The sequence below is a fragment of the Heterodontus francisci genome, chromosome 15, assembly GCF_036365525.1.
Source record: "Heterodontus francisci isolate sHetFra1 chromosome 15, sHetFra1.hap1, whole genome shotgun sequence".
Classification (NCBI taxonomy): domain Eukaryota; kingdom Metazoa; phylum Chordata; class Chondrichthyes; order Heterodontiformes; family Heterodontidae; genus Heterodontus; species Heterodontus francisci.
In genome coordinates this window covers 79,450,151-79,475,271 of record NC_090385.1, presented here as the reverse complement: position 1 = coordinate 79,475,271, position 25,121 = coordinate 79,450,151, and the positions used below count along the sequence as shown (strand labels likewise).

Here is a 25,121-nt window from a genome sequence, read left to right as displayed (position 1 = left end):
CTTCACTCAAAGGGCTGCAAATCTTTGGAATTCTTTATCCCAGATGGTTGTGGACGTGTCATCGTTGAATCCATTCAAAGTCGAGACAAACAATTTTTGGTGTCTCAGGGAATCAAGTGATATGGGTAGCGGGCAGCAGAGGCCTGCCTCCCAACCCAAACCAGACGGGACCCAACGACATGTATCGGGTTCGGGTCGGGTCCAGCTTTCAGGCTCGGGTCAGGTTGGGCCAAGTCAGGTCGGGTCAGGCTGGACACACACGGTAAGTGCTCTGCTAGTAAGTATTGAAATTAAAAAAACCTACCCAAGCTGGGAATCCGGAACGAAACTCAGTCTGCGCAGTAAGCGAGTGACGTCAATATAACGTCATCACGCATTCGCTGCAGCTTGTTGCAGGTTCGGTGTCAGGAAGGTAAGTAAAGGGATGGTCGGCTCAGGTCGAGTCAGGCCCGGGGCTAAATTGGAGGGACTTGGGCCAGGTCTGGCTCGGATCCACTGTGGTTCAGTTGGGTTCGGGTCGGGTTCCTTTTTCCCGACCCAAGTAGGCCTCTAGCGGGCATAAATGTGAAGCTGAAGCCGAAGGTCAGCCGTGATCGTATTGAATGGTGGCACAGGCTCGATGGACTGTAAGATCTACTCCTCCGCCTACTTATGTTCAATTGTTTCATTTTTGAGTTATCAGCCAATTCAAAAGAAGTCTTCATCTGGTCTTTGTTTAAAGCAGAAAGCATTTTTTGATGAAGAATTTGTGCTTCTATGTTAGCACATGCGCATCAGTTTCACCTTGAACTGTCTAAAATCCACCACCTTGATAATCATGTGAATTAAACTTGATTATGCAATTTTAACAAAAATATATCTCAACTAGATTTCACATCAACATTAAGCTAGAACAGAAAACACCTTGAACAAATTAACTATGTGACTGCAGAGGAGCCTCACAATGGAACCTATCCTTCCCTTGCTACACAGGGATGTGCTGGTAGCAGAGATCAATGGGAAGCAACCATAGGCAGAAACTCTGACTTAAATTCCCTCTTTTCTATAACTGAAGATCATCAAGCCCAATTCAAGCTCTGCCAGGATTTTTTTTAGTTTGATAGTTTCCTTTTGGGCCTCCTTATCTCGAGAGACAATGGATACGCGCCTGGAGGTTGTCAGTGGTTTGTGAAGCAGCGCCTGGAGTGGCTATAAAGGCCAATTCTGGAGTGACAGGCTCTTCCACAGGTGCTGCGGAGAAATTTGTTTGTCGGGGCTGTTGCACAGTTGGCTCTCCCCTTGCGCCTCCGTCTTTTTTCCTGCCAACTACTAAGTCTCTTCGACTCGCCACATTTTAGCCCCGTCTTTATGGCTGCCCGCCAGCTCTGGCGAATGCTGGCAACTGACTCCCACGACTTGTGATCAATGTCACACGATTTCATGTCGTGTTTGCAGACGTCTTTATAGCGGAGACATGGACGGCCGGTGGGTCTGATACCAGTGGCGAGCTCGCTGTACAATGTGTCTTTGGGGATCCTGCCATCTTCCATGCGGCTCACATGGCCAAGCCATCTCAAGCGCCGCTGACTTAGTAGTGTGTATAAGCTGGGGGTGTTGGCCGCTTCAAGGACTTCTGTGTTGGAGATATAGTCCTGCCACCTGATGCCAAGTATTCTCCGGAGGCAGCGAAGATGGAATGAATTGAGACGTCGCTCTTGGCTGGCATACCTTGTCCAGGCCTCGCTGCCATAGAGCAAGGTACTGAGGACACAGGCCTGATACACTCGGACTTTTGTGATCCGTGTCAGTGCGCCATTTTCCCACACTCTCTTGGCCAGTCTGGACATAGCAGTGGAAGCCTTTCCCATGCGCTTGTTGATTTCTGCATCTAGAGACAGGTTACTGGTGATAGTTGAGCCTAGGTAGGTGAACTCTTGAACCACTTCCAAAGCGTGGTCGCCAATATTGATGGATGGAGCATTTCTGACGTCCTGCCCCATGATGTTCGTTTTCTTGAGGCTGATGGTTAGGCCAAATTCATTGCAGGCAGCCGCAAACCTGTCGATGAGACTCTGCAGGCACTCTTCAGTGTGAGATGTTAAAGCAGCATCGTCAGCAAAGAGGAGTTCTCTGATGAGGACTTTCCGTACTTTGGACTTCGCTCTTAGACAGGCAAGGTTGAACAACCTGCCCCCTGATCTTGTGTGGAGGAAAATTCCTTCTTCAGAGGATTTGAACGCATGTGAAAGCAGCAGGGAGAAGAAAATCCCAAAAAGTGTGGGTGCGAGAACACAGCCCTGTTTCACACCACTCAGGATAGGTAAGGGGTCTGATGAGGAGCCACCATGTTGAATTGTGCCTTTCATATTGTCATGGAATGAGGTGATGATACTTAGTAGCTTTGGTGGACATCCAATCTTTTCTAGAAGTCTGAAGAGACCACGTCTGCTGACGAGGTCAAAGGCTTTGGTGAGATCAATGAAAGCAATGTAGAGGGGCATCTGTTGTTCACGGCATTTCTCCTGTATCTGACGAAGGGAGAACAGCATGTCAACCGTCGATCTCTCTGCACGAAAGCCACACTGTGCCTCAGGGTAGACGCGCTCGGCCAGCTTCTGGAGCCTGTTCAGAGCGACTCGAGCAAAGAATTTCCCCACTATGCTGAGCAGGGAGATTCCACGGTAGTTGTTGCAGTCACCGCGGTCACCTTTGTTTTTATAGAGGGTGATGATATTGGCATCGCGCATGTCCTGGGGTACTGCTCCCTCGTCCCAGCACAGGCATAGCAGTTCATGTAGTGCTGAGAGTATAGCAGGCTTGGCACTCTTGCTTATTTCAGGGGTAATGCTGTCCTTCCCAGGGGCTTTTCCGCTGGCTAGAGAATCAATGGCATCACTGAGTTCCGATTTGGTTGGCTGTATGTCCAGCTCATCCATAACTGGTAGAGGCTGGGCTGCATTGAGGGCAGTCTCAGTGACAGCATTCTCCATGGAGTACAGTTCTAGGTAGTGCTCAACCCAGCGGTCCATTTGTTTGCGTTGGTCAGTGATTATGTCCCCCGATTTAGATTTGAGGGGGGCGATCTTCTTGATGGTTGGCCCAAGAGCTCTCTTCATGCCATCATACATTCCTCTGATGTTTCCGGTGTCTGAGGCCAGCTGAATATGACTGCATAGGTGTTGCCAGTAGTCGTTTGCGCAACGCCTAGCTGTTCTTTGTGCAGTACTTCTGGCTGCTTTAAGTGCTGCGGATGTTAAATCGCTGGGGGCTTTCTTGTAGTTCAACAGTGCAATGCGCTTAGCGGCTATGACAGGTTCCAGCTCTTCATTATGAGATTGAAACCAGTCTGCATTTCTCTTCGCACTTTTGCCGTAGGTGGTCAAAGCTGACTCATAGATGGCGTCTCTGATGTGGGCCCACTTGGTCTCAGCATCCCCTGTGGGAGTGTTTTGAAGGGCTGTTACAAGTGAACTTAGAAATTTTTGTAACAGCTGTGGGTGAGAAATTCTGCTCGTGTTGATGCACGGGTGGCCCTTCTGCTTGGAATGATGCAACTTCTTTGGTCGGAGTCTAACCTTGCTGCACACCAGGGAGTGGTCGGTGTCGCAGTCCGCACTGTGGAAGCTGCGTGTGATTTGAACACTGTTTAAGGCGGCTCGCCTTGTGACAATGAGGTCTAGCTGGTGCCAACGATGCGATCTTGGGTGCCTCCATGAAACCTGGTGACAGGGTTTAGTGTGAAAGAACGAGTTGGTGATGCAGAGGTTATGATAGGTACACAACTCAAGCAGTCTCTGCCCGTTCTCATTCATCCTTCCAACGCCATAGCGCCCAAGGCAGGAGGGCCATGAGTCATGGTCGGCCCCAACCCTGGCATTAAAGTCCCCCAGCAGGAATAGGTGTTCGGTGTTGGGGATGCTGCTAATGATGTTACGGAGTTGTTCATAGAACTGGTCTTTAGCTTCAGGTGGGGAGCAGAGTGTTGGAGCACAGATGCTGAGTAGGTGTACTGGACCAGAGGTGGCGAGCAGTCGGATGGACAGTATGCGTTCCGAGCCATTTGAGGGAGGCTCTATCATGCTGAGCAAGGAGTTTCTGATGGCGAAGCCCACTCCATGCTGTCTTGGTTCTTCAGGATCCCTGCCCTGCCAGAAGAAGGTGCAGTCTTGCTCTGCTAGAGAGCCACTCGCGGGGAGGCGAGTCTCCTGAAGTGCTACAATGTCCACATTCAGTCTACTGAGCTCGTTGTTAATGATGGCGGTCTTCCGAGAATCGTTGATTTGTGTAAGGTCTTCCGATAGGCCAGGACACATAGTTCTGACGTTCTAGCTTGCAAAGCGAAGGGCTGGTACCTTCTTTCCTTTTTTCATGTTGTTTGGTGCGGTGTATCAGTCCACCTTTCGGGCAATGACCCTGAGCTCCAAGCACCCATTGAAGCAGGCAGACTGTGGCGGGACAGAACCTTATTGACCGGGGGCTGCCCGGTTTGAGGCGGGCGGTAGCTGTCCAGTGAGGTGCAATGACCTCTCCCACCGACAAAGGCAACCCGTGGCGCCCAGTTTCTACGCCAATTTATCTGGACTTATAACCCGTAACTGCTGCCTTCCGTGTTGTGTCAGTCGCTGTGAGGCAACTATGGAGTGACCTCTCCATGGCGCATGCAATAAGCCATTTCCTCAGTGCCCACCATCGACGCCCGGAAAGCTCATCCATGTCCTTCGGGAGGTGAAGCATCTTTTGGCAGACTTAGAGGTGATTACATTTGCTAAGGGTTTTTTTTTTTTTGCAGTGGTTTAAATAAAGGCATGCAGCATTGCCGACGGTGCGCTGCAGATGCTCTCTGAGCCATCTCCCGTGGGCGCTTTGAAGTTGCGGCCGGGGGCACCGTTCGTGGATTTTTTGGGTGTTCAGGGCACCTTTTCTCAAGACTTCTCTCGGGTCCCGCTGCTCCTTCTTCACCTCAAGGGACTTACCGCACGCCGTGGCTGCAGACACTCTGAACAAACCAGCCGCATGGAAAAGCAGGAACTGCCGGAAACATGCCAAAGGTGACACATGACCGCCTACGGGGTTCTGCTCCGGATTTGATAGTTTAATAGTATATTATATCAACCACTGAGTGTTCTGCTACATTTGTTCTAACTGAATATAAATATTTATGCGTGAGAAATGCAGTAATTAGAACTCTACCCCTTCATGTGCAGGATCGGAGTTAGAATGCAGACCTGGAAATGAAACTTTTCTGCTGCTGACTATAAGGACTACGTGAATTCAGACAGTCTGAACTGAAAGAGAGCTGCACTGAACTGGAAATCTCTGCTGTTTACAAATACAACACTGTTAGTGTTAAAAATACTAAGAAATGCAATTAAATCTTCTAGAATTAAGAACAAAGCAGAACTGAAGTCCAAATCAAACTCTGCAAAGGGTAAAAAATACAAGTGTGCAATGTATCTTATATTAAGTTCTAGGTGCAAGCAGTGATATGGGGCAGCTTGTGCACATCCAGTGGAGTTCTGAAAGTTCCTAAACTGAAATTTATTAGTGCAGCACAAGTCTTGGACAAAAGGATATGTTCTGAGGGAGGGGAGAGGGAGCGTGAATGAGCACAATATGCGCAAATACCTATCAGACTCCAATACTTTCTTCTTCCTATCCCTTCCACTTATTGAAGATGACTGAACGAAAAGTCTGGAAAAAATAAGCAGATGAAAAGCAATGACAAAGTTATTTCAAATTTACAACTTCATAAAATACATTAGCAAAATTTATTGCCACTTTCTTCCTGAAGTAAAAAAAAAGCTGCCTAAGAGTTTCCATATCCTTTGACTCACCATGAGCAATGCCATACAAGATGCAGTTTTTATATAAATGGACTGTTTAAATGCTTCAAAAAGCAGTCATTTAAAAAGGTGCAGGATATTGAATGTTGATGTACCACGAACACTTAAAATTATCCGTGGAGCCGCTCTGTTCCTGGTTTCTTTTTCAAATCTTCAACAGCTTGCAGGTGCAGGTTGGTGGATTCATCGACTGCATTGCTGTGATCTCATTGTCGAGATGAAGTAGTAGAAAATTAGTGGTGGGAGTGACTTAATCGCTTTAGTAATATAAACAAGTAGATGTAGGTGAATAACATTTGGAAAATATGAAAAGCTGTTATTGCTAGGAGTCAGTTTTTATTCTTTTTCCTGCATTCACACTGAATGAGAATCCTGAATGACACAAGCATCTCAAGCTTTCTGACCAGGAAATAAAGTCAGTCAATTTTACATGGACGAATATTCCATTTTCCACTAAAATATAAACCTGCAACATCCAGCCAAAACAGCAATACCATGCTTATGTTCAACACTGCAGGACCAAATCATATCTTGTTAAATTGCATAAATACCACAGAAAAAGCATCTTAATATCAAAATGTTGATAACTACAAAACAATCAGTCAAGGATAAAAATTGTACTGGCAATACAAAAAACAAAAAAGAAAACCTAGCATAACTGATGTAGTGGCAAGAAAAGCTAGATAACAATAACTTTACAGATGAACCATCAAACAGAAAGAAAAGATGCCATACATTTATCTTCAAATAACTATGGACCTGGCTAGCTGACACTGACTGACTGAAATGTGTCAATAAGGAGGTACCATAGTCTATGAACAAATTTAAAGAAAGGATCTGAAACATTAAAACTGACATCAAAATACAAGATAGAAAAGGTTAATTATAAAAATTCAAGAGATTAACTCAGTTCAGAGTCCTGGGAGATTGAAGATATGGCTTCTTTATTTTCAGAAGCCTAATTCAAACATCTAATCATTTTTGTAAGCGTTAATACCCCAAATCACACTTTTTGCACTAACTCAGAATACTTCAGCTTTAACTACATATTCTACTTAAGCAAGAGAATAGGAATTTTAACTATATGAGAAGTACAAGAAAAGAAACAAAACACTATGGGTACAACTTGATCAGTATACACAACAGAAACTGTTTATTGCTGATCTGGGGTCTTGGATTTGCATTGATAGAGTTACAAACTACAATTCTCATATTAAGCTATACCTAGTCAAACTGGAAGCAACAAATAAGCATTATGCCATGATCTCACTTTTGGCGTCACAATAAAAAAAGATAGGATGGTTCAATATTTCTATGGTTAAATTAAAGCTTCATATACTTAAATAGTCTTCAGCATCAGCCAAAATAAGATCTGTAAAACTAGGAAAAAAGTTTAACTGAATTAATGTAAATGGAGCTAAAAGGGTCTAGCCTTAGATCTTCATCGAACTCATAGCAAGCAGTGGCTGATTATGCATGCTGACCCAGAAGCTGGAGCATCATCCAATCTGAAAGATTTGAAACCTCACTCAACTAGCGAAAATAATAATTTGTGTGCCAAAAGTTTGTCATCAGAATAACAGCACAAGATGCTATCATATGTTGTATTAATTTGTTCTGGAAATTTTATTTATTCCCATTTCATCCATTTTTGTTGCTCATTTTGTTTTAGGTCAATAGGTTAGTTGAAATTTAAATAGTATACATGGAAAAATATCAGTATGCAAAAGCCATAACATTCCTAAGAATCACTTCTGTGCATTTTCTAAAAGCACAAGATTCTGGGAACAATTTCATGGTAACGCAATATGCACCAGCTGAAGAAAAATTAGTCTATTGCTTGCTTTATGAATGCTTACACAGCGGTACAAGAAAGCCACTTTTATGTTTTGGTTTGTTCTATAAATGTACCTTGATCCTGGTCCTGCTGCCTTTCTCCGCTGGATAAATTTTTCATTAAGTGATGCTTTAAAAGTTAATGGCCTCCGTCTGTACTCAAACATCATGAGCATCAATCATCCCAGTATGAAACAAGGAAGAAAGAAGGTATTGGGAAAGCATATGGAAGTTATTAGTAATGACATGTGAAAAGAAATCAAGACTAGGTATTTAATATTCTAAAAAGTTGCCACATTTGGCAATATAGGAATACACTGGATCAGAAAGAATAGCAGTATTGGAATTGGACTGCAGATTAAAACACAAAGGGATTAGAAAGAAAGAGAGAAAGCAAAAGGGGCAAAAAACAGATAAAAGAGAAAGATAGACAATTATCTAATTTTATGTTCCCAATCTACAGATTTACAAAATGTTCTTTTTAGGATAGCATCTATATGAGACCACCTTTACAATATTTTAAAAAGTGCATGAGGCACAAATTTAATGCCTTCTGCAAAACCCTATGTAGTCTACCTCTAATAATTTGAAACAGTTTCTACAGTAAAATATTGAATTGTGACAGCTTGAATTAAGCATTGTAATTAACAGAAAAGTGGGAATTAAGGTCTTAAAGCATTCAATTATCAGATAACTTGTATTAAGCAACTTGAAATTCAGAATAGCTCATATGTTTTTAATTAGATAGAACTGTTGGCTTAAAATAATTTTACTATTTCCAAAAGGTTGTTTGCAATAGTCAATCGGGACGAATAAACATTATTCTACCTGTTTTGTGGTTCTTGCTGCAATAATTGAGCTGCTATTTTACGCAAATCCGTCACTTCCTTCAACTCATCGTCATCTCGTACCATTTGCTGCAAATCCGAAGACCTGCAATTTCACAATCAAGTAATGTTACTATGAGGAACCATCTAGAGAAGACACAAAACACCTTTAAAAAAAACATGAACTTAAATTTATATTGTGGGAGGAAAAACAATATTTTCTCCCATGAGTCACGCTTCTGGTGTTAAGGGAAATTAGTAAGCGGACTGTGAAACTTTCATTGAAGACCAAAAAGAAAACTTCCAAAATTCTCTTTCAGTCTTGTATTTTTTTTTATATAAATGGTGGTAACATCTGGGTCTTCTAACACTCCAAGGCATACCTCCAATTCATTGTATGGTTTTAACCATAAAATATGTATTTTCTGTGCATCATTCTGTCTGGTGGTTAATGGAACTTCTTGCGTGGTCTGAAAGCAGCACAGTTTTAAAAAAAAGTCTTCTGCAATGCCAGTGGAGGTTTTTTAAAAAAATGCAAGATGGAGACATAACAGCTGTAGCAATTTACTGGATACCTATTAAACTCCACTGAATTGGGGAAAAAGTGTAGTTTCAACTTTTTCTTTAAAGCTATCATTTATAGTGTTTTATATCTAGAACATAGATGTCCAACATGCGGCCCGCAGCCAGACTCTGGACCTCCAAAAGTTCCCATCCAGCCTGCAGGTGCCAACTGCCAGAATGTCAGGCACCTCGGCGGACAGCTATAGGTCTGTTAGGATCCCATTCCCACACAATGGGATGAAATTTATGGTCCCAGAGCTGCCGTGCTAATCAGTGCAGCAGCTCATTTAAATAGCCAGGACGGAACGACCCCCGATGACGTGGAAGGGGCAGGCATCCCCGGCAATGGCGTCAACTGCCTGTGCGTAGGCGCTACTGCCATTTTTAAAAGGGCCTTGAGCCCTAACTTTCAATTTAAATACTTAAAGAAAAATGTAATGAAAAAATTAAATGCATTTATTCTGCCCCTCTCCCACGCCCCCCAATTAATTAATTTCTTGCCTTCTTCTCCCCTCCCCCCCCACAAAACATTTACCTTGTCCACCTGACCTCCCCCCTCAAACTACATAAACTTTAAACTATAATGCTTCCCATCATCCCCTACACCAATGAGATTACTTTGACCCCGCTTCCCCCCACCCCACCGCACTGAGAAACTTAGCTGCTTCCCCCTCCCTGCCAGTGTTCCGCCTTGGTTACCCGGACGGGAATCCGAAGGCGCAGGAGTGCCGGCCAGCGGTACGAAGACCGCTCTGGGACGGATGGCGGGAGTACAACGGTAATTAATTAATTCACATATTGAAATGGGGCTCCCAGCGGGGGCGGGCCACTACAAGGCCTCACCGCCGCCGGCAATATTGGGCCTGGCCTTCCCAGTGTCGGGGTGTGGCGGCCCTCTCCAGGAGGCATTTTCCGTTCCTTCCCCCCACACCAAGACCCCCGAGTTTGGAGGGTCTGTAAAATTCAGCCCAATATGACTGCGCCCAGCAGACAGCCGGTCTCTGTTATGCATATTTATGGTGAGAGTGGAGGGAGTGGGCAGCAAAGACACACAGATCATGGGGGGGAGCGGGAAGAGAAGAGAGGGACAGACAGGGAGAGGAGGGAAGAGAGAGAGACTGAAAGATGGGGAATTGGGGGGGGGGGGGGGGAAGTGGAGAAAGACAGAGAGGAGAGACACAGAAAGATGGGGAATGGGGGGGTGGAGGAGAGAGAGAGGGAGGGAGGGAGGGGAAAGAGGTCAAGATTACTCCTGACCGATGGACATCTGTCCAGAATACTCCATCGTTACATCAAGTAGGGCAGAGATTGAGTACTAATGCAAGCAAAAACAATGCCAAGTATGTCACTAAATCGGTGTTCAACATAGTGACGAGAAACTAAGTCAAGTTAGTCCTCATTTAAAGCTTCCTCATAAAAGTGGACATTTGTCGTTGTTTTGATTAATAGCAAGATAAATTTTTAATGCCTTTATCTTACTGAAATTTTCTACACTGGCCCACGTGGGACAAAAATTGTAATGTGGACCCCCCACGCAAAAAAGTTGGATACCCCTGATCTAGAACTTAACCACAAATGCACCGATGCAACCATTGGTTCAGCAGAAAAACAAGTTTAAAAGCTTAACATTTCTAATACTTAGAAGTCTTCCTAGGTAATATTTCAAAAATAATTCATTTGCTGTGAAACATTTTGTAGGTTGTCCTAATAATACGGAAAACATTACATAACTCAAGTTCATTTCCTTTATTATACTGGTTGATCATGGGTAGTTTAAGGTCCGGAGCACAGATTTTTGGCTTTTAACCAGATGCATTCTTAGACTGTTGCTGTAGAAGTGATTGAATTAAGAAGTGCTATCAATTATTTGTCAGAAATCCTTCTAGATTGGCAGCTGCTTGGGTATTCCTTGTGATAACCTGGAAAAGCTGAGATCACAAGTTCAGAAAATAACTGACATAATTTTCTACTGGTAAACATTTTTTTAAAACTCACTCAGTTGTGATATCTTGTCATTTTATACAAAGTGGGACATTTGTAGCATGATGGAACACTCAAAACTGTGTGTGGACATGCACACATAGAACATAGAACAGTACAGCACAGTACAGGCCCTTCGGCCCACGATGTTGTGCCGAACCTTTAACCTACTCTAAGATCAAACTAACTACCTACCCTTCATTCTACTATCATCCATGTACCTATCCAAGAGTCGCTTAAATGGCCCTAATGTATCTGCTTCTACTACCACCGCTGGCAGCGCATTCCATGCACCCACCACTCTGTGTAAAGAACCTACCTTTCTTCGGCACAGACTCGGTGGGCCGAAGGGCCTGTTTCAGTGCTGTATCTCTAATCTAATCTAATCTAATCTAATCTAAACCTTTGACGTCTCCCCGAACCCTTCCTCCAATCACCTTAAAATTATGCCCCCTGGTGATAGCCCTTTCCACCCTGGGAAAAAGTCTCTGACTATCCACTCTATATATGCCTCTCATCATCTTGTACCCCTCTATCAAGTCACCTCTCATCCTTCTTCGCTCCAATGAGAAAAGCACCAGCTCCCTCATCTATGCAAATGATAAAGTAGGTAAGAGTCAGAGAGATACAGCACTGAAACAGGCCCTTCGGCCCACCGAGTCTGTGCCAACCATCAACCACCCATTTATACTAATCCTACATTAATCCCATGTCCCCTACCACATCCCCACCTACCTACACTTGGGGCAATTTACAATAGCCAATTTACCTATCATCCTGCAAGTCTTTGGCTGTGGGAGGAAACCGGAGCACCCGGCGGAAACCCACGCGGTCACAGGGAGAACTTGCAAACTCCGCACAGGCTGTACCCAGAACCGGACCCGGGTCACTGGAGCTGTGAGGCTGCAGTGCTAACCACTGCGCCGTCCTGATAATCAAAGTCTATTCATTAAACTAATCAAAACAATTAAAATACCAAACCTTTTGGAGAATGCATTTTTTTCTCAAGAGATGGCTCAAGTAGTTTACAAAGAGCAGTATAAAACAAATCAAAAACAGAATTGTACGACACAGGAAGGCGGCATTCAGGCCAGAAACTGCGCTAGGGCTTTCAAACAGCAATCCAGTTAGTCACAATCTTCCTGTTTTTTTTCTCCTTCAAATATTAATTCAATTTTCTTTTGAAAGTTACTACTGAATCTGGAGTCTGTTACCCTATCAGGCAGTGCATTCCAAATCCTAAGCATTCATTGTGTAAAAAAGTTTTTTCCTTACATCGCCTCTGCTTCTTTTGTCAATCACCTTTTATGAAATGCATTTTCAAAGTCCATACTGTCACGCAGGCCCCCACCTGTTAGGAATGGGGGCACAGATATTTCGCCACATGGATATTAAATTTTAAAATTGTTGCTGGGAAGAAAAGAAGGCCTATTACAAGGGGTTGCCAAGCCCCTGAATAGAAAGACATTTGCATAGTAACAGGCAGAGCTTGGAAAGGACAAAGGGGCCACTTTCTGCGCCAATTTAATCCACAATGGACTTTTGATTACCAGACATTGAAGGTGGAGAGGCTAGCATTCCAAGTTAACTGCTAAGATGGTCGAATACACAAACAGATGTGGTCAGACCAGTTTAGTTACATTAACTGACAGTTGGGAGTTTTTTTGAATTTGAACTTGCCACAGAGAATTTGAACTCAGAAAGTTGCTTGCTCTTGGACTGGAAAAGACCACTCACTCTCCTGTCTGCTCTCACCAGCTTTGGAAACCACTGAAGGTACATAAACCCCAAGAGAGAAAAGTCTCCTACAAATGAACAAAGTTTAAGAATACTGGACCCCAATGAAAAGTAAGATACCTACAATCAAGGATTCTACAGCGATCCCGAAGCACAGTAAAAAAAAAAAAAACCCTCTTCAGAGATTGCCTCAAACCTCTCCACTATTTTTCTTCTGCTCTTTTCTGTCTCTATTTGCATGTGCGTATGTGTGCATGCTAGCATGGGGCGCTGCGTGTATCAATAGGCGTGAACCAAATTAGAGTTTAAGTTTTAATAAATTTCACTTTTCTTCTTTAAACCTAAGAAAGCCTGTTTATGCTTATTTCTTTGCCTTATAACTGGAAAGTGGAGAACAAGGATTCACCAAGAAAGAGCTCAAAACACTATGTTTAAAAATTAAATCCTGTTAAAATAAGGCCAGGTGAAGGTTGAAAGAGATCCCTCAACACCTTTCTCACCTGGTCATAACAATATACAAAACATCAAAAACAAAGTTGTCATCCACTCTCTGTTACTTCATCAAAAAAATCCCCTGGAAGTTTGTTTCAAAGATTAAATTCATTAACATACAGGAATTGTTTCCAATTTTGAAGCAGTACACAATGCTTTTAAGCTCGAGTACCCTTCAATGTCTTTTTTGGAGCTTTGAGTAAGTAGCTGTGTGTTCATACCTTGGCTCATCACCCCAGTTATTTTCTTCCATGAGCTGAGATTTTTCAAGCAACTTCCCTCGCTCCTGAAACAAAATGCATTATTGAAATTGGTCACCGTTATCTTCCAAGCTACATTTTGTAAAATAAGGATCTCTCACATGAAACTTCAGACAATCCCCACACACCCCCAAATATTCCAATGTTATATAACTACAAGACCCTCTTGAAGCCCCAGTCTACAATTCCAATTTTAAATTCACCGGATTATAATTAGTTAAATTGACCTCAAGTATTAAGAAATTGTATCATATTTTAAAAATGGTAAATATATCTCAATCTTTAAACTATCAAGATTTTCAACTATTTCCTCTTTCCCGGCGTCAATATTATGTACTTCTTATAACTATCAAATGGCATAATGCCTAACTCATGTAAGAAATAAGACTGGAGACTGAACACAAGCAGATTTGTCTCAAATTTCAGGAAGGGCTCCTGCTCCCATTCAGTGATCTCTGCAAGTTAGATGGTACCCAGCAGAAATATCCCTACCCCTTTCATAACTGAATGACCCACTGATATTCATTATGGGAAAGTAAAATGATTTTTTTCTAAAAAAGGAAAGCTGTGTCCTGTAAACTGAGAGTTCTTTGAAGGACACAGATAAAAAGAAACACCATCTCCTGACAACGCAGACCTATCGTCCGCATCAGTTGAGTGCGTCCCAACATTTGCCAGCATGAATGTGCGCATTCACGTTCCAACGCCACCATGCACCGATCGCACAAGCGGCAACTGGTTGGTGGGAGGAAGCAGAGAGCAGTTGGGCGGGAGGAAGTGTGGAGGAGAAATGGTGAGTCGTTGGGCAGAAGGGAGCAGCGAGCAGCATGGAAGAGAAGCCAATGCAGAGTTTACGCGCTTCTGTGAGTAAGATTGAGCAGCACCATCTTTGTTATAGGCAGCTGCCTGAGAGGTCACTGACAGCGACCTTTCAGTCAATGATACTGCACTTGTGCAAGTAGTGCGGCAGTTAGTGGTTGCGTTGTCAGCAAACACATTCTCAACGAAATGTGATCAATGCATTTGATGGGGTGTTGCATAGGAAGCTGTTGATAAAATTAAGGCACATAGTATTAAAGGGAATGGAGCAACATGGATATGAAGTTGCTTAAATAGAAAACAGCATAGCGTTTAATCGATGCTTTCCAGACTGGACGAATGTAAACAGTGGTGCCCTCCAGTGGCCAGCGGTAGGACCAATGCTCTTAATAAAAACAGTCATGTTATTGGGAGCACAATATGAACATTTTCAGATTACACAAAAATAGGAAGCAGGATTTTTGTAATTTAGACCACATTAACCAACATTGTAGGCAAAACTGTATTGCAAACATAGGTGCCTTGGTTCTATTTTCCTATCTTATATTATTTCCAGACAATTCAAATTTTGAAACTTTGTTTTGTGACGTTATGTATTTGCATACTCAACTGGTACAGCAAGCAGAACTAGTCTAAATAGTAGGGATTACTCTGTACTATTTTATCTACAACTCCAATTCTGCTAACTCTTCTTGTAACTGTGAACATTAGAATCCTGAGAAGTCATTCATTGCATCATTTGTTGACACTGTATAAAGAACAAAGGTGTTAAGGCAAAAAGATCACCTGCTCTATTAAGTTATTTCTATGAAGCAGAAAATGATAAAATGAAATGCATTCAAAGACAATTGACACTATTAACATCCACTCATCATTGAGAGTATCAATTGTTTCTATCTAGAAAGTTAAACACCTTACTTTTACATAAGTCACAAATGGAGCAACTAGGTGAACATCTCCTGCTTCAGACGGTGGTGTCTCCTCCTCTTCTGCATTATCAGTGAAGTCTAAATGCTCCTGATCCAATGAGGCTAAAATATAAGCCAAAAAATATTCAGAGGACATGAAGACCTTTTAACATGCATTTGTCTCACACTGAAACTTTATTACTGCATACTTAATTATTCACAAGCCTGTCAGTATTTAAATTGGTGAAAACAAATATGAAAAAGTTAAATTAAACTGGTACAAATTCCAGTAAGTTACTTTTTCAAAACTCTGGATATTTAAAAAAGTTTCCAATCAACACTCCAGCATTCTACAAAAAGTTCTAATCATCATCTATGGTTTGGTGAGTTTAGAATTTGCATTTATACAGCAGCTTTAATACAGTAAAACATTCCAAGGTGCTTCACAGGAAAGTTGACAAAATTTGAGACAAAGCCACATAGAGAAATTTTAGATTAGGTGACCAAAAGCATGGTTAAAGAGATAGGTGTAAAGGAGTGCCTTTCAAGGAAAAAAGAGGCAGAGATATTTAAGGAAGGAATTCCAGAGCTTAAGGCGGAGAGCTGAAGGCACGGCCATTAATGGTGGAGTAATTAAAAGCAGGGATGTGCATGAGGCCAAAATTGGAGGACAACAGAGATCTTAGAGGGTTGAGGGGATAGAAAAGGTTTCAGAGATAGGGAGGGAATTTTGAAAACAAGGATGAGAATTTCAAAATTCTACAAGCAGCTGAGTCAAACAGCCATACAGACGAGGAAGATTGCAGGTTCAATCTCCAGCAGATGCCGACTTAGCTGATCTTAACTGAGGCAGTTTCAGAGGCACTTGACAGAGGAAACAATTAGGATTCTTGATCATCCAGCAGCTCCTACTGGAAGTATGTGCTTGGGGAACCCAAGTGAGGACAAGATTAGGCTTGGTTGTGATGCCAACAGCTCAATTACCTGCCAATTTTCCCAGCTAGTTGAGTTAACAACCACTTAGACAAGATACTGGAAGATGCCTGGTGCCCACTGAATGTTACCTCAGCAAGGAGTCAGCACTTTCAGGGAAGGAGAGAGAAGACAGAAAAAAAAGTGGAGAAAAATAAAAACATTCCACACATGTACTCAAATATTTTCAAAAGCAATTTTACGTTAAGATTTACATTTAAGCATGAAAATTAAATTAAAAATAAAATTCAAGTGCTTCAAAAACACATCTAAAATGTACTTACTTTTGTGTGAGTTGAGTTTATTCCCAACTAAATGATTGTCTGACTTCAGAGGCAAGTCCTTGGTTATTTCAGATACCTGAGAATGTAGGCTAATTGTATCATCATCTGAGGGCTGAACAAAACAAACAGATGTGAAAATATTTTCCAAGGACAAAAAGTTAAACTTAAAATCAAAATTATAAACAATACTCTGCACCATGTCAGTAAAGATAAATATTTGCATCACAGCATTTCCAAAAGCAAAAATATTAAAAATTAAACTGAAAATTAGTAGAATGAAAAACTCTCACTTTTATAATCAGGGGTTGAGACTTCAGCCCGCACCAATTCTTTCTACCTCAAATCTTTTAGTAACCAAAATTTGCTTTGCTACCTCTGTTGCAATCCCTGTTTACACTCTGCATCTCTCCCTCTCTGCCAATACCCCAATCCACATTTTCAATGTATCCTGAATACAATTTTCCTGCACTCTCCTCGCCAATCTGGCTTTACCCACTCTTCACAATCAGCAATTAGTTCAGAACATTGCAGTCAAAGTCCTATTTTGCACTTAGCCCCATACTCCCATCACCTCTCTCTGCAAAATCTGATCGCCGCCACCCCCACGCCTTCCCCAGCACCTTGACTTCAAAAATCCTTATTCTCGTCTTCAAATACCTAAACTGATCGCCACCAGACATATGTCCTCACATCCACCCTCCAATCCTGTGAGCCTGAATTATGGCTTATTCTTTACTTCCTGAACTCAACCATTGATACAACTTGAGAGTCACTTACGTCCCTGTTCTTTGGAATACACTCCCCAATGGACTTCACCTTGTTGCCTCTCTAAGAAACCTCAACCAATCCAGTCACCTCTTCTCATCTCATGCAGACACATACCCAAAGGACATCATAAAAAAATGTTTGTGTTGTCAAAACTGAACGTAGAAACTATACTAAAATAGTGGACATTTCAATGGTGTCAACAGAAAGTTGAGACTTTTAAACCTTCAAAAATTTCACTTATTCCTGAACACACAAAATTACTGAACTTTCCTGCAGAAAGTTACTTTTAAACTGGGATCTGGGTTGCAATCTAACCCAAACTGATGTGATGAAAGTAATTCCCAAATCAAAATCAGGCAAGAAAGACTCCACTGAATCATCGCGTGCAGACTCACAGTACAAAATGGTCTATAATTTACTGTTAATTGATATTTAATTGGCTATGGAAGACACAGGACAGACACAAGGTAAAATAAAAAAGTTCATCATTGCAGCAAAAGGACACTTCTGAGGTTCAGGACAAAGTATATTATTGAGTCAAGTATTGGAAGTTTTACTCCAAGTTATGCTATATTTTAGCTGAGAATGTTTATTGTCAATACTAACTGCAAATAAAAAAGTTTTGCCATTTACTAGTATTGACATCCCCTCACTTTGATGAGCTTACAATTCAAACAAATGTGAAAATTCCGAGCTCATGCAAAAAAAAAGTTGAACATTTCCTCACAATTGGGGTAAAAACAGAAAATGCTGTAAATACTAAGCAGGTCTAGGAGCATCTGTGGAGAGAGAAGCAGAGTTAACGTTTCAGGTCTGTGACACAACCATGAAGTATTTCTGAAGTGCAGTCCCTGCTGTGATATAACGAAATGAAGCAGCTAATTTTTGTGCAAGGTCTTACAAATGACAACGAGATAAATGATCTGTTCTAGTGATTTTGGTTGAGGGATAAATGTTGGCCAGGGCACTAGCAGAAAGTCCCGAGCTTTTCTTGAATACTGTCCTGGGATAACTTGCATCCACCTGAGAAGGCGAGTAGGGTCTTGGTCTAATGTCTCAACTGAAAGACAGCACTTCCAATGGTGCAGCACTCCTTCAGTACTGCACAGAAATGTCAACCTAGATGATGTCAACCTGTTCAAAGGTCTAGGCTGGGAATTGAACCCATAACCTTCTGACTCAATGGTGAGTGCTACCACTGAGCCAAATCACAGAATAATACAGTGCAGAAGAGGCCCTTCGGCCCATCGTGTCTGCACCGATGCATTAAAACACCCGACCTGTCTACCTAATCCCATTTGCCAGCACTTGGCCCATAGCCTTGAATGTTATGACGTGCCAAGTGCTCATCCAGGTACTTTTTAAAGGATGTGAGGCAACCTGCATCTACCACCCTCCCAGGCAGGGCATTCCAGACCGTCACCACCCTCTGGGTAAAAAAGTTCTTCCTCAAATCCCCCTTAAACCTCCCACCCCTCATCTTAAACTTGTGACCCCTCGTAACTGACCCTTCAACTAAGGGGAACATCTGCTCCCTATCCACCCTGTCCATGCCCCTCAATCTTGTACACCTCGATCAGGTCACCCCTCAGTCTTCTCTGCTCCAGTGAAAACAACCCAAGCCTATCCAACCTCTCTTCATAGCTTAAATGTTCCTTCCCAGGCAACATCCTGGTGAATCGCCTCTGCACCCCCTCCAATGCAATCACATCCTTCCTATAACGTGGCAACCAGAATTGCACACAGTACTCTAGCTGTGGCCTTACCAAAGTTCTATACAACTCCAACATGACCTCCCTGCTTTTGTAATCTATGCCTCAATTGATAAAGGCAAGTGTCCCACATGCCTTTCTCACCATCCTATTAACCTGCCCTTCTGCCTTCAGAGATCTATGGACAAACACACCAAGGTCCCTTTGTTCCTCGAAACTTCCCAGTGTCAGGCCATTCATTGAATACTTCCATGTCACATTATTCCTTCCAAAGTGTATCACCTCACACTTTTCAAGCGTTAAATTCCATCTGCCACTTTTCTGCCCATTTGACCATCCCGTCGAGATCTTCCTGTAACCCAAGACACTCCACCTCACTGTTAACCACTCGGCCAATCTTTGTGTCATCCGCGAACTTACTGATCCTACCCCCCACATAGTCATCTATGTCATTTATATAAATGACAAACAATAGGGGACCCAGCACAGATCCCTGTGGTACGCCACTGGACACTGGCTTCCAGTCACTAAAACAGCCGTCTGTCATCACTCTGTCTCCTACAGCTAAGCCAATTTTGAATCCACCTTATCAAGTTACCTTGTATCCATGTGCATTTGCTTTCTTGATAAGTCTCCCATGTGAGACCTTGTCAAAGGCTTTGCTGAAATCCATGTAAACTACATCAACTGCATTACCCTCATCTACACACCTGGTCACATGCTCAAAAACTATCAAATTTGTTAGGCATGACCTCCCTCTGTCAAAGCCATGCTGACTATTCCTAATCAAATTTTGCCTCTCCAAATGGAGATGGATTCTCTCCTTCAGAATTTTTTCCAATAGTTTCCCTCCCACTGACGTGAGACTCACTGGTCTGTAGTTCCCTGGCTTATCTCTACAACCTTTCTTAAATAGTGGGACCACATTAACTGTTCTCCAGTCCTCTGGCACCTCCCCCGTGGCCAGAGAGGAATTAAAAATTAGGGTCAGAGCCCCTGCAATCTCCACCCTCGCCTCCCACAGCATCCTGGGACACAAATTGTCCAGACCTGGAGATTTGTTCTCTTTTAAGCCTTCCAAAACCTCCAATACCTTGTCACTCCCTATGACAATTTGCTCAAGAACCTCACAGTCTCTCTCCCTAAGTTCCATATCTGCATCCTCATTCTCTTGGGTGAAGACAGATGTGAAGTATTCATTCAACACCCTACCAATGTCCTCTGGCTCCACCCACAGATTTCCCCCTGGGTCCCTAATGGGTCCTACTCTTTCCCTGGTTATCCTCTTCCCATTGATATACTTATAGAATATCTTGGGATTTTCCCTACTTTTACCAGCCAGAGCTTCTCATATCCCCTCTTTGCTCTCCTAATTGCTTTCTTAAGCTCCATCCTACACTTTCTGTATTCCACTAATGCTTCCATTGATTTGCTCTCCTTGTATTTGCTAAAAGCCTCTCTCTTTTCCTTCTCATCATACCCTGAATGTTTCTGGTCATCCATGGTTCTCTGGGCTTGTTGCTCCTACCCATTACCCTAGAGGGAACATGTTGGGCCTGTACCCTCCCCATTTCCTTTTTGAATGCCCCCCACTGCTCTTCTGTATGTTTCCCGACAAGTAACTCTTTCCAGTCTACCTTGGCCAGATCCTGCCTTATTTTACTAAAATTCGCTCTCCCCCAATCCAAAACCTTTTTTTGCAACTTTCTCCATAACAAGCTTAAATTGTACCATGACACCAAATGTGACACCTTTCTGACAAGAATTTTGAAGGGCAGAACACTAACAAAAGCCAACAGATTTTCTTGATAAATAATGTGTTAAAAAATAAACTTGCTTTTATTTTGGCCATTAAGTCCTTATTAATTTTACTCGAGAGAAAAACAAATAAGCTTGTGTCAAATTCTGCACTACTGATCAAAAAAAGTTGGGAAAGTGAATGGGTAATTATACAAATTATGAAGCAATGCGAACAATGAAGATAATTACCCAAAACCTCAGAAAATCTCAGGTACATTGGAAATTCCCCAAGATCGAGGGCCGAAGGGCCTGTACTGCGCTGTAATGTTCTATACGCTGGCAGTAGGCGAAGGTTCTCACGGCTGAGCACACTCTAAACTACCAACATCTTGATCTTAACAGTGCTGATATGGTAAACACCAAGCAGAGGCCAGATGTTTCCCCAAATGAAGGGAAAAAACGGAAGTCCCTTCAGTGGGCTTTATACACACACCTAGGGAGTGGCTCAGAGCAGGAATGATGGAGGTCTGGAAGATGATTTCTTCTTATTGCCACCATAATTGCTGTATGCTGTGGGTGCAGTGAGAGCAAAATCCTGTAAGAATGCATGCATAAAAAGTAGTGCAGGCTATGAACCAAGTGCAGCTTCTCCAATAAATTCTAAATCGACAATTTTATGCATCGAAATACTGCCTTAGATTTATTTGGAACTTCTCCAATAATATTTTCTTTCATTTTAAACACCATCACATTGTTTAGAAAGGTTATACTGAACACAAATTGCACTTTTCTTTCGTACCAGACACTACAGAGAAATGGCAAGCAACACCCAAAGCTGAATGCCAATTAGAACAGCTATCAGAAAAATAGAAAGCACAATGAGCTCACAACAGCACCTATTCCCTGCTGCCACTTGCTGGACATGTCTGTCAAAGCAAGACTAGAATGCTCAGTAAAGATATGGCAAAAAAAAAAGTTATCACATTGAAAACACTCAGTTTTGATAGCTTCTATCAAAGAAACCACCCTAGTCACATGATATGACTCTCCATCAAGCCAAATGTATGTTTGAGCACTAGCAGCACAGGAGGTGGCCATTTGAAAGTGCTTTGAAAGAGCTATGCAATTAGTCCCACATCCCCGATCTTCCCTATAGCCCTGCAATCATTAGGCTAATTTAAAATCATACTGTTCAAAAATTCTTACCTTTCTCAGACCTTGTGAAACAAAAAAAGCTGTCTGGAGCCCTGCATGCAGACGATATAACAGCATCAGGCCCTGGACCTTACTTGGGTTTCAAGCACAGTGACTCCAATATTAATTTGTACCAACCAAGATAAGATGCAAGATGGTAAGAATTCTGGTAACCCAATAACACTCGTCAAGAGTCAATAAATAAGGGCTGCAAGTTTATCAACATGCTCAGCTGCTGAGATAATGGCCAAGATGATGCTTAAGTTTTAGCCATTAGATAATGGTCAAGATGCTTGTCCTGCTAGACCCCCACCTGCCAAGAATGAGGCATATTGATTTTGTCATATGAACATGGATTTTAAACTGGAGCAGGGAAATGACTTATTTAACAAATCAGCTGTGGCTGGAGAAAACATTTGCATACTAACAGACAGTGCTTGAAGGGACAAAGGGGCTATTCCCTGCTCCACTTTAACACACAATGGACTTTGAGCACGGGGTATTGTGTAAGAGGAGACATTCCAGGGTCGGCTAAGACAAGAGAATCCACAAACAGATGTGATCAGACCAGCTAGTCACATGACTAACTGACTTGGTAACCTGGGATTTTTTCTGAATTGCACAAAGAGTTTGAATTCAGAAAAGACTGTTTTGCTCCTGGACTGAGAAGACCTCTCCTGTCTGCTCCCATCTCTTTCTCACAAGCCTCTGGACCCACTGACGACACATGAACTTCAAGAGAGAAAAGTCTCCTCCATCGAACAAGCTTTAAGAATACTGGGCCCCAACAAAAAGCAGGACCTACCTACAATCAAGGACTTTACAGTGAGCTCAAAGAACAGTAACCAAAACCATCTTCAGATATTGCCTCAAACTTAAAGTTAAACCCTGTTACAGTAAGACCAGGTGAAGGCCGAGGGGAAACTTAAACCCCTTTCTCACCTGGTCGTAACAACGATGCTTAAGTTTTAGCCATTAGATAATCTAAAATGCTTGGTGAGAAACTTCATATGGAGTTCAGCACCAGATTAAGGTACTGTTATGCAAAAATGTAGATAGGATTTTTCTAGGAGCTCGCAGCTTGTGTGTGCTGTAGGATTTGCCTGATACAGAAACCTCCTTTTGATCCAATTTATGCAATTCCTGAGGGAGAAGTCTCTGCGACAGTACGCATTATTCCTCAGCATTTCAGAAAAGTTCAAAGTCACACATACTAAGTAAAACCACCATTCCTGCAAGAAGGATGAAGCCAACATAAATAAAAGAGCAAGTTACTAAGCTTGTCAAAATTTGGAAGCAGCAGTGTTTCTTGCCATAACCATACTACATTCAGGCCCATGCCCACAGAGCTGCCTAGAAAAGGAACATTAATATTCATACCCTCAATTTACATAGGCTTTATTCAGCCTCTAATACCATGAGCTACAATTTGTACTGAAGTAATTTTTTTTAAACAAGGCAGATTATTTGTTCTATGTCCGTGCATAAGAAAAAGCAGCACACACTTAAATATTCATTGAATACTAACACTGCCAAAGAACAATGATCTCATTCTGACCAATTAGGGCAGCCTATACAGTCATGGCTGCGACGCAGTCAATCATTTTTGCCATTGTTTTAGTATGTCACTACATGTCAGATTACCCTAATCCACAGTTTGCTTAATACATATCGACATCAATTTTCTGACCTATGATCGCAAACAAATGTGACATCCATCAGGATCAACTGAACAGAATCGACTGAACAACATTGAACTGGGATTTCCAAAGTGCACTACAGTTGATTTCTGGTCCAAAAAGAATGTGTTCAAACTTATATTCAAAAGAAAAGCACAACTTCTGTAAAGAAACAACAACAATAAACCAAACAAGGGTTATTAGCAGGTTTAATGGAAAATTGATGCTTTTATGTCTTGAGGTTAGTGCACACGCATCACTCCAGAAAGTGAGGAAGCCATTAAAATGAAAGCCTGAGGTACAGTAAATGATTTAAGTACTCACTTCAGTTGTAGACAACCGCTTATCACCATTATCACTACCAATGCCTGAGTCAGGACCATGGTTTTTTGCTGGATAAAAATCTTCCATGCTGAAAAATAAGGTAATATTAAAATCATATAAAATAGAACAACGGGTGCAAAACAAAATCAACCCCGTAACAAATCCCACATTACATATGCAACAATTTTGGCAAGGAAGTAAAATCTCTAAATAGAGAAACAAAGGTTTTTAATCCAATCTTTGCAACCCATTCCATACACTCTAAGAACAAACTGTGAATCTGCTCCCAAATCTTGATAAATTCTATACTATAGCTTTGAGAAGAGTGGCAAAGAGTGACTGGCTTGAATTGCTTGTGTCTGCTCCCCATGAAAAACTGCCTCACCCCTACTTAACAAATAATCAAGAATTTGATGGAGTATTGTGTTTCAATTGTGCTGCATTATTTTTACCAGTTATGTATTATACATATTAGTTTTATGTAAACTGAAAGTTAAAGATATCAACCTTGTTAACAGTTTAGATTACTAATTTTTTAGTTATGTTAGGAAATATTTTAACTATAAACGTGATTTGTCTCTTTTCAGCCATTACACCTTTTTTAAAACTGATAATTAGTAAAAGTCTGCTCAATAAATTTTTGAACAGCTACTACAAAAAGCTACGGATAATTTAGCCATTTTAGCAACGGATATGGCACTTTGGCCTTCACAAACAGAGGTATCGAGTACAAAAGCAGGGAAGTTATGCTGAACCTTTATAAAGCTCTGGTTAGGCTACAACTAAAGTATTGCACCCAGTTCTGGTTACCACATGTGACAATCCTCAAGAGGGTGCAGAGGAAGTTTACCAAAATGGTTCCAGGGATGAGGAAATTTAACTACAAGATTAGGTTGGAGAGGATGGAGTTGTTCTCCTTGGAGCAAGAGGAGGTTAAGAGGAGATCTGATAGAGGTGTAGGGTTCAAGGATTAGGGAACAGATTTAAGGTCTTGGGCAAGAGATGCAGGACAGATGAGAGGAAGAACTTTTTAAGCAGCGAGTGGTAATGACCTGGAACTCTCAACCTATTAGTGTGGTGAAAGCAGAGACAATGATTTCAAAAGAAAAATGGATTGCTTGAGAACGCATTCATTCATTTCGTTTGCATGCACATGCACAGGAAAGTGGAAAGCTTCATTTTAAAATCAGAGTCACAATGTTT

At 42.0% G+C, this 25,121-nt stretch overlaps 1 protein-coding gene across 5 annotated transcripts in view; it reads right to left on the bottom strand.

Annotated features, from left to right (window-relative positions):
• lrch2 (leucine-rich repeats and calponin homology (CH) domain containing 2) overlaps positions 1-25,121 on the bottom strand; it is a 213,691-nt gene that overhangs the window by 95,284 nt on the left and 93,286 nt on the right. For 3 of the 5 annotated variants that reach the window (XM_068047725.1, XM_068047726.1, XM_068047729.1), the window contains 7 exons: positions 23,919-24,006; positions 16,502-16,613; positions 15,256-15,368; positions 13,480-13,544; positions 8,487-8,591; positions 7,734-7,811; positions 5,605-5,670 (listed from right to left, as the gene is read on the bottom strand). In XM_068047725.1, coding sequence (XP_067903826.1) covers positions 5,605-5,670; positions 7,734-7,811; positions 8,487-8,591; positions 13,480-13,544; positions 15,256-15,368; positions 16,502-16,613; positions 23,919-24,006 — 627 coding nt within the window. The remainder of the gene's footprint in view (positions 1-5,604; positions 5,671-7,733; positions 7,812-8,486; positions 8,592-13,479; positions 13,545-15,255; positions 15,369-16,501; positions 16,614-23,918; positions 24,007-25,121) is intronic. The other 2 variants (XM_068047727.1, XM_068047728.1) reach the window with 1 other exon arrangement.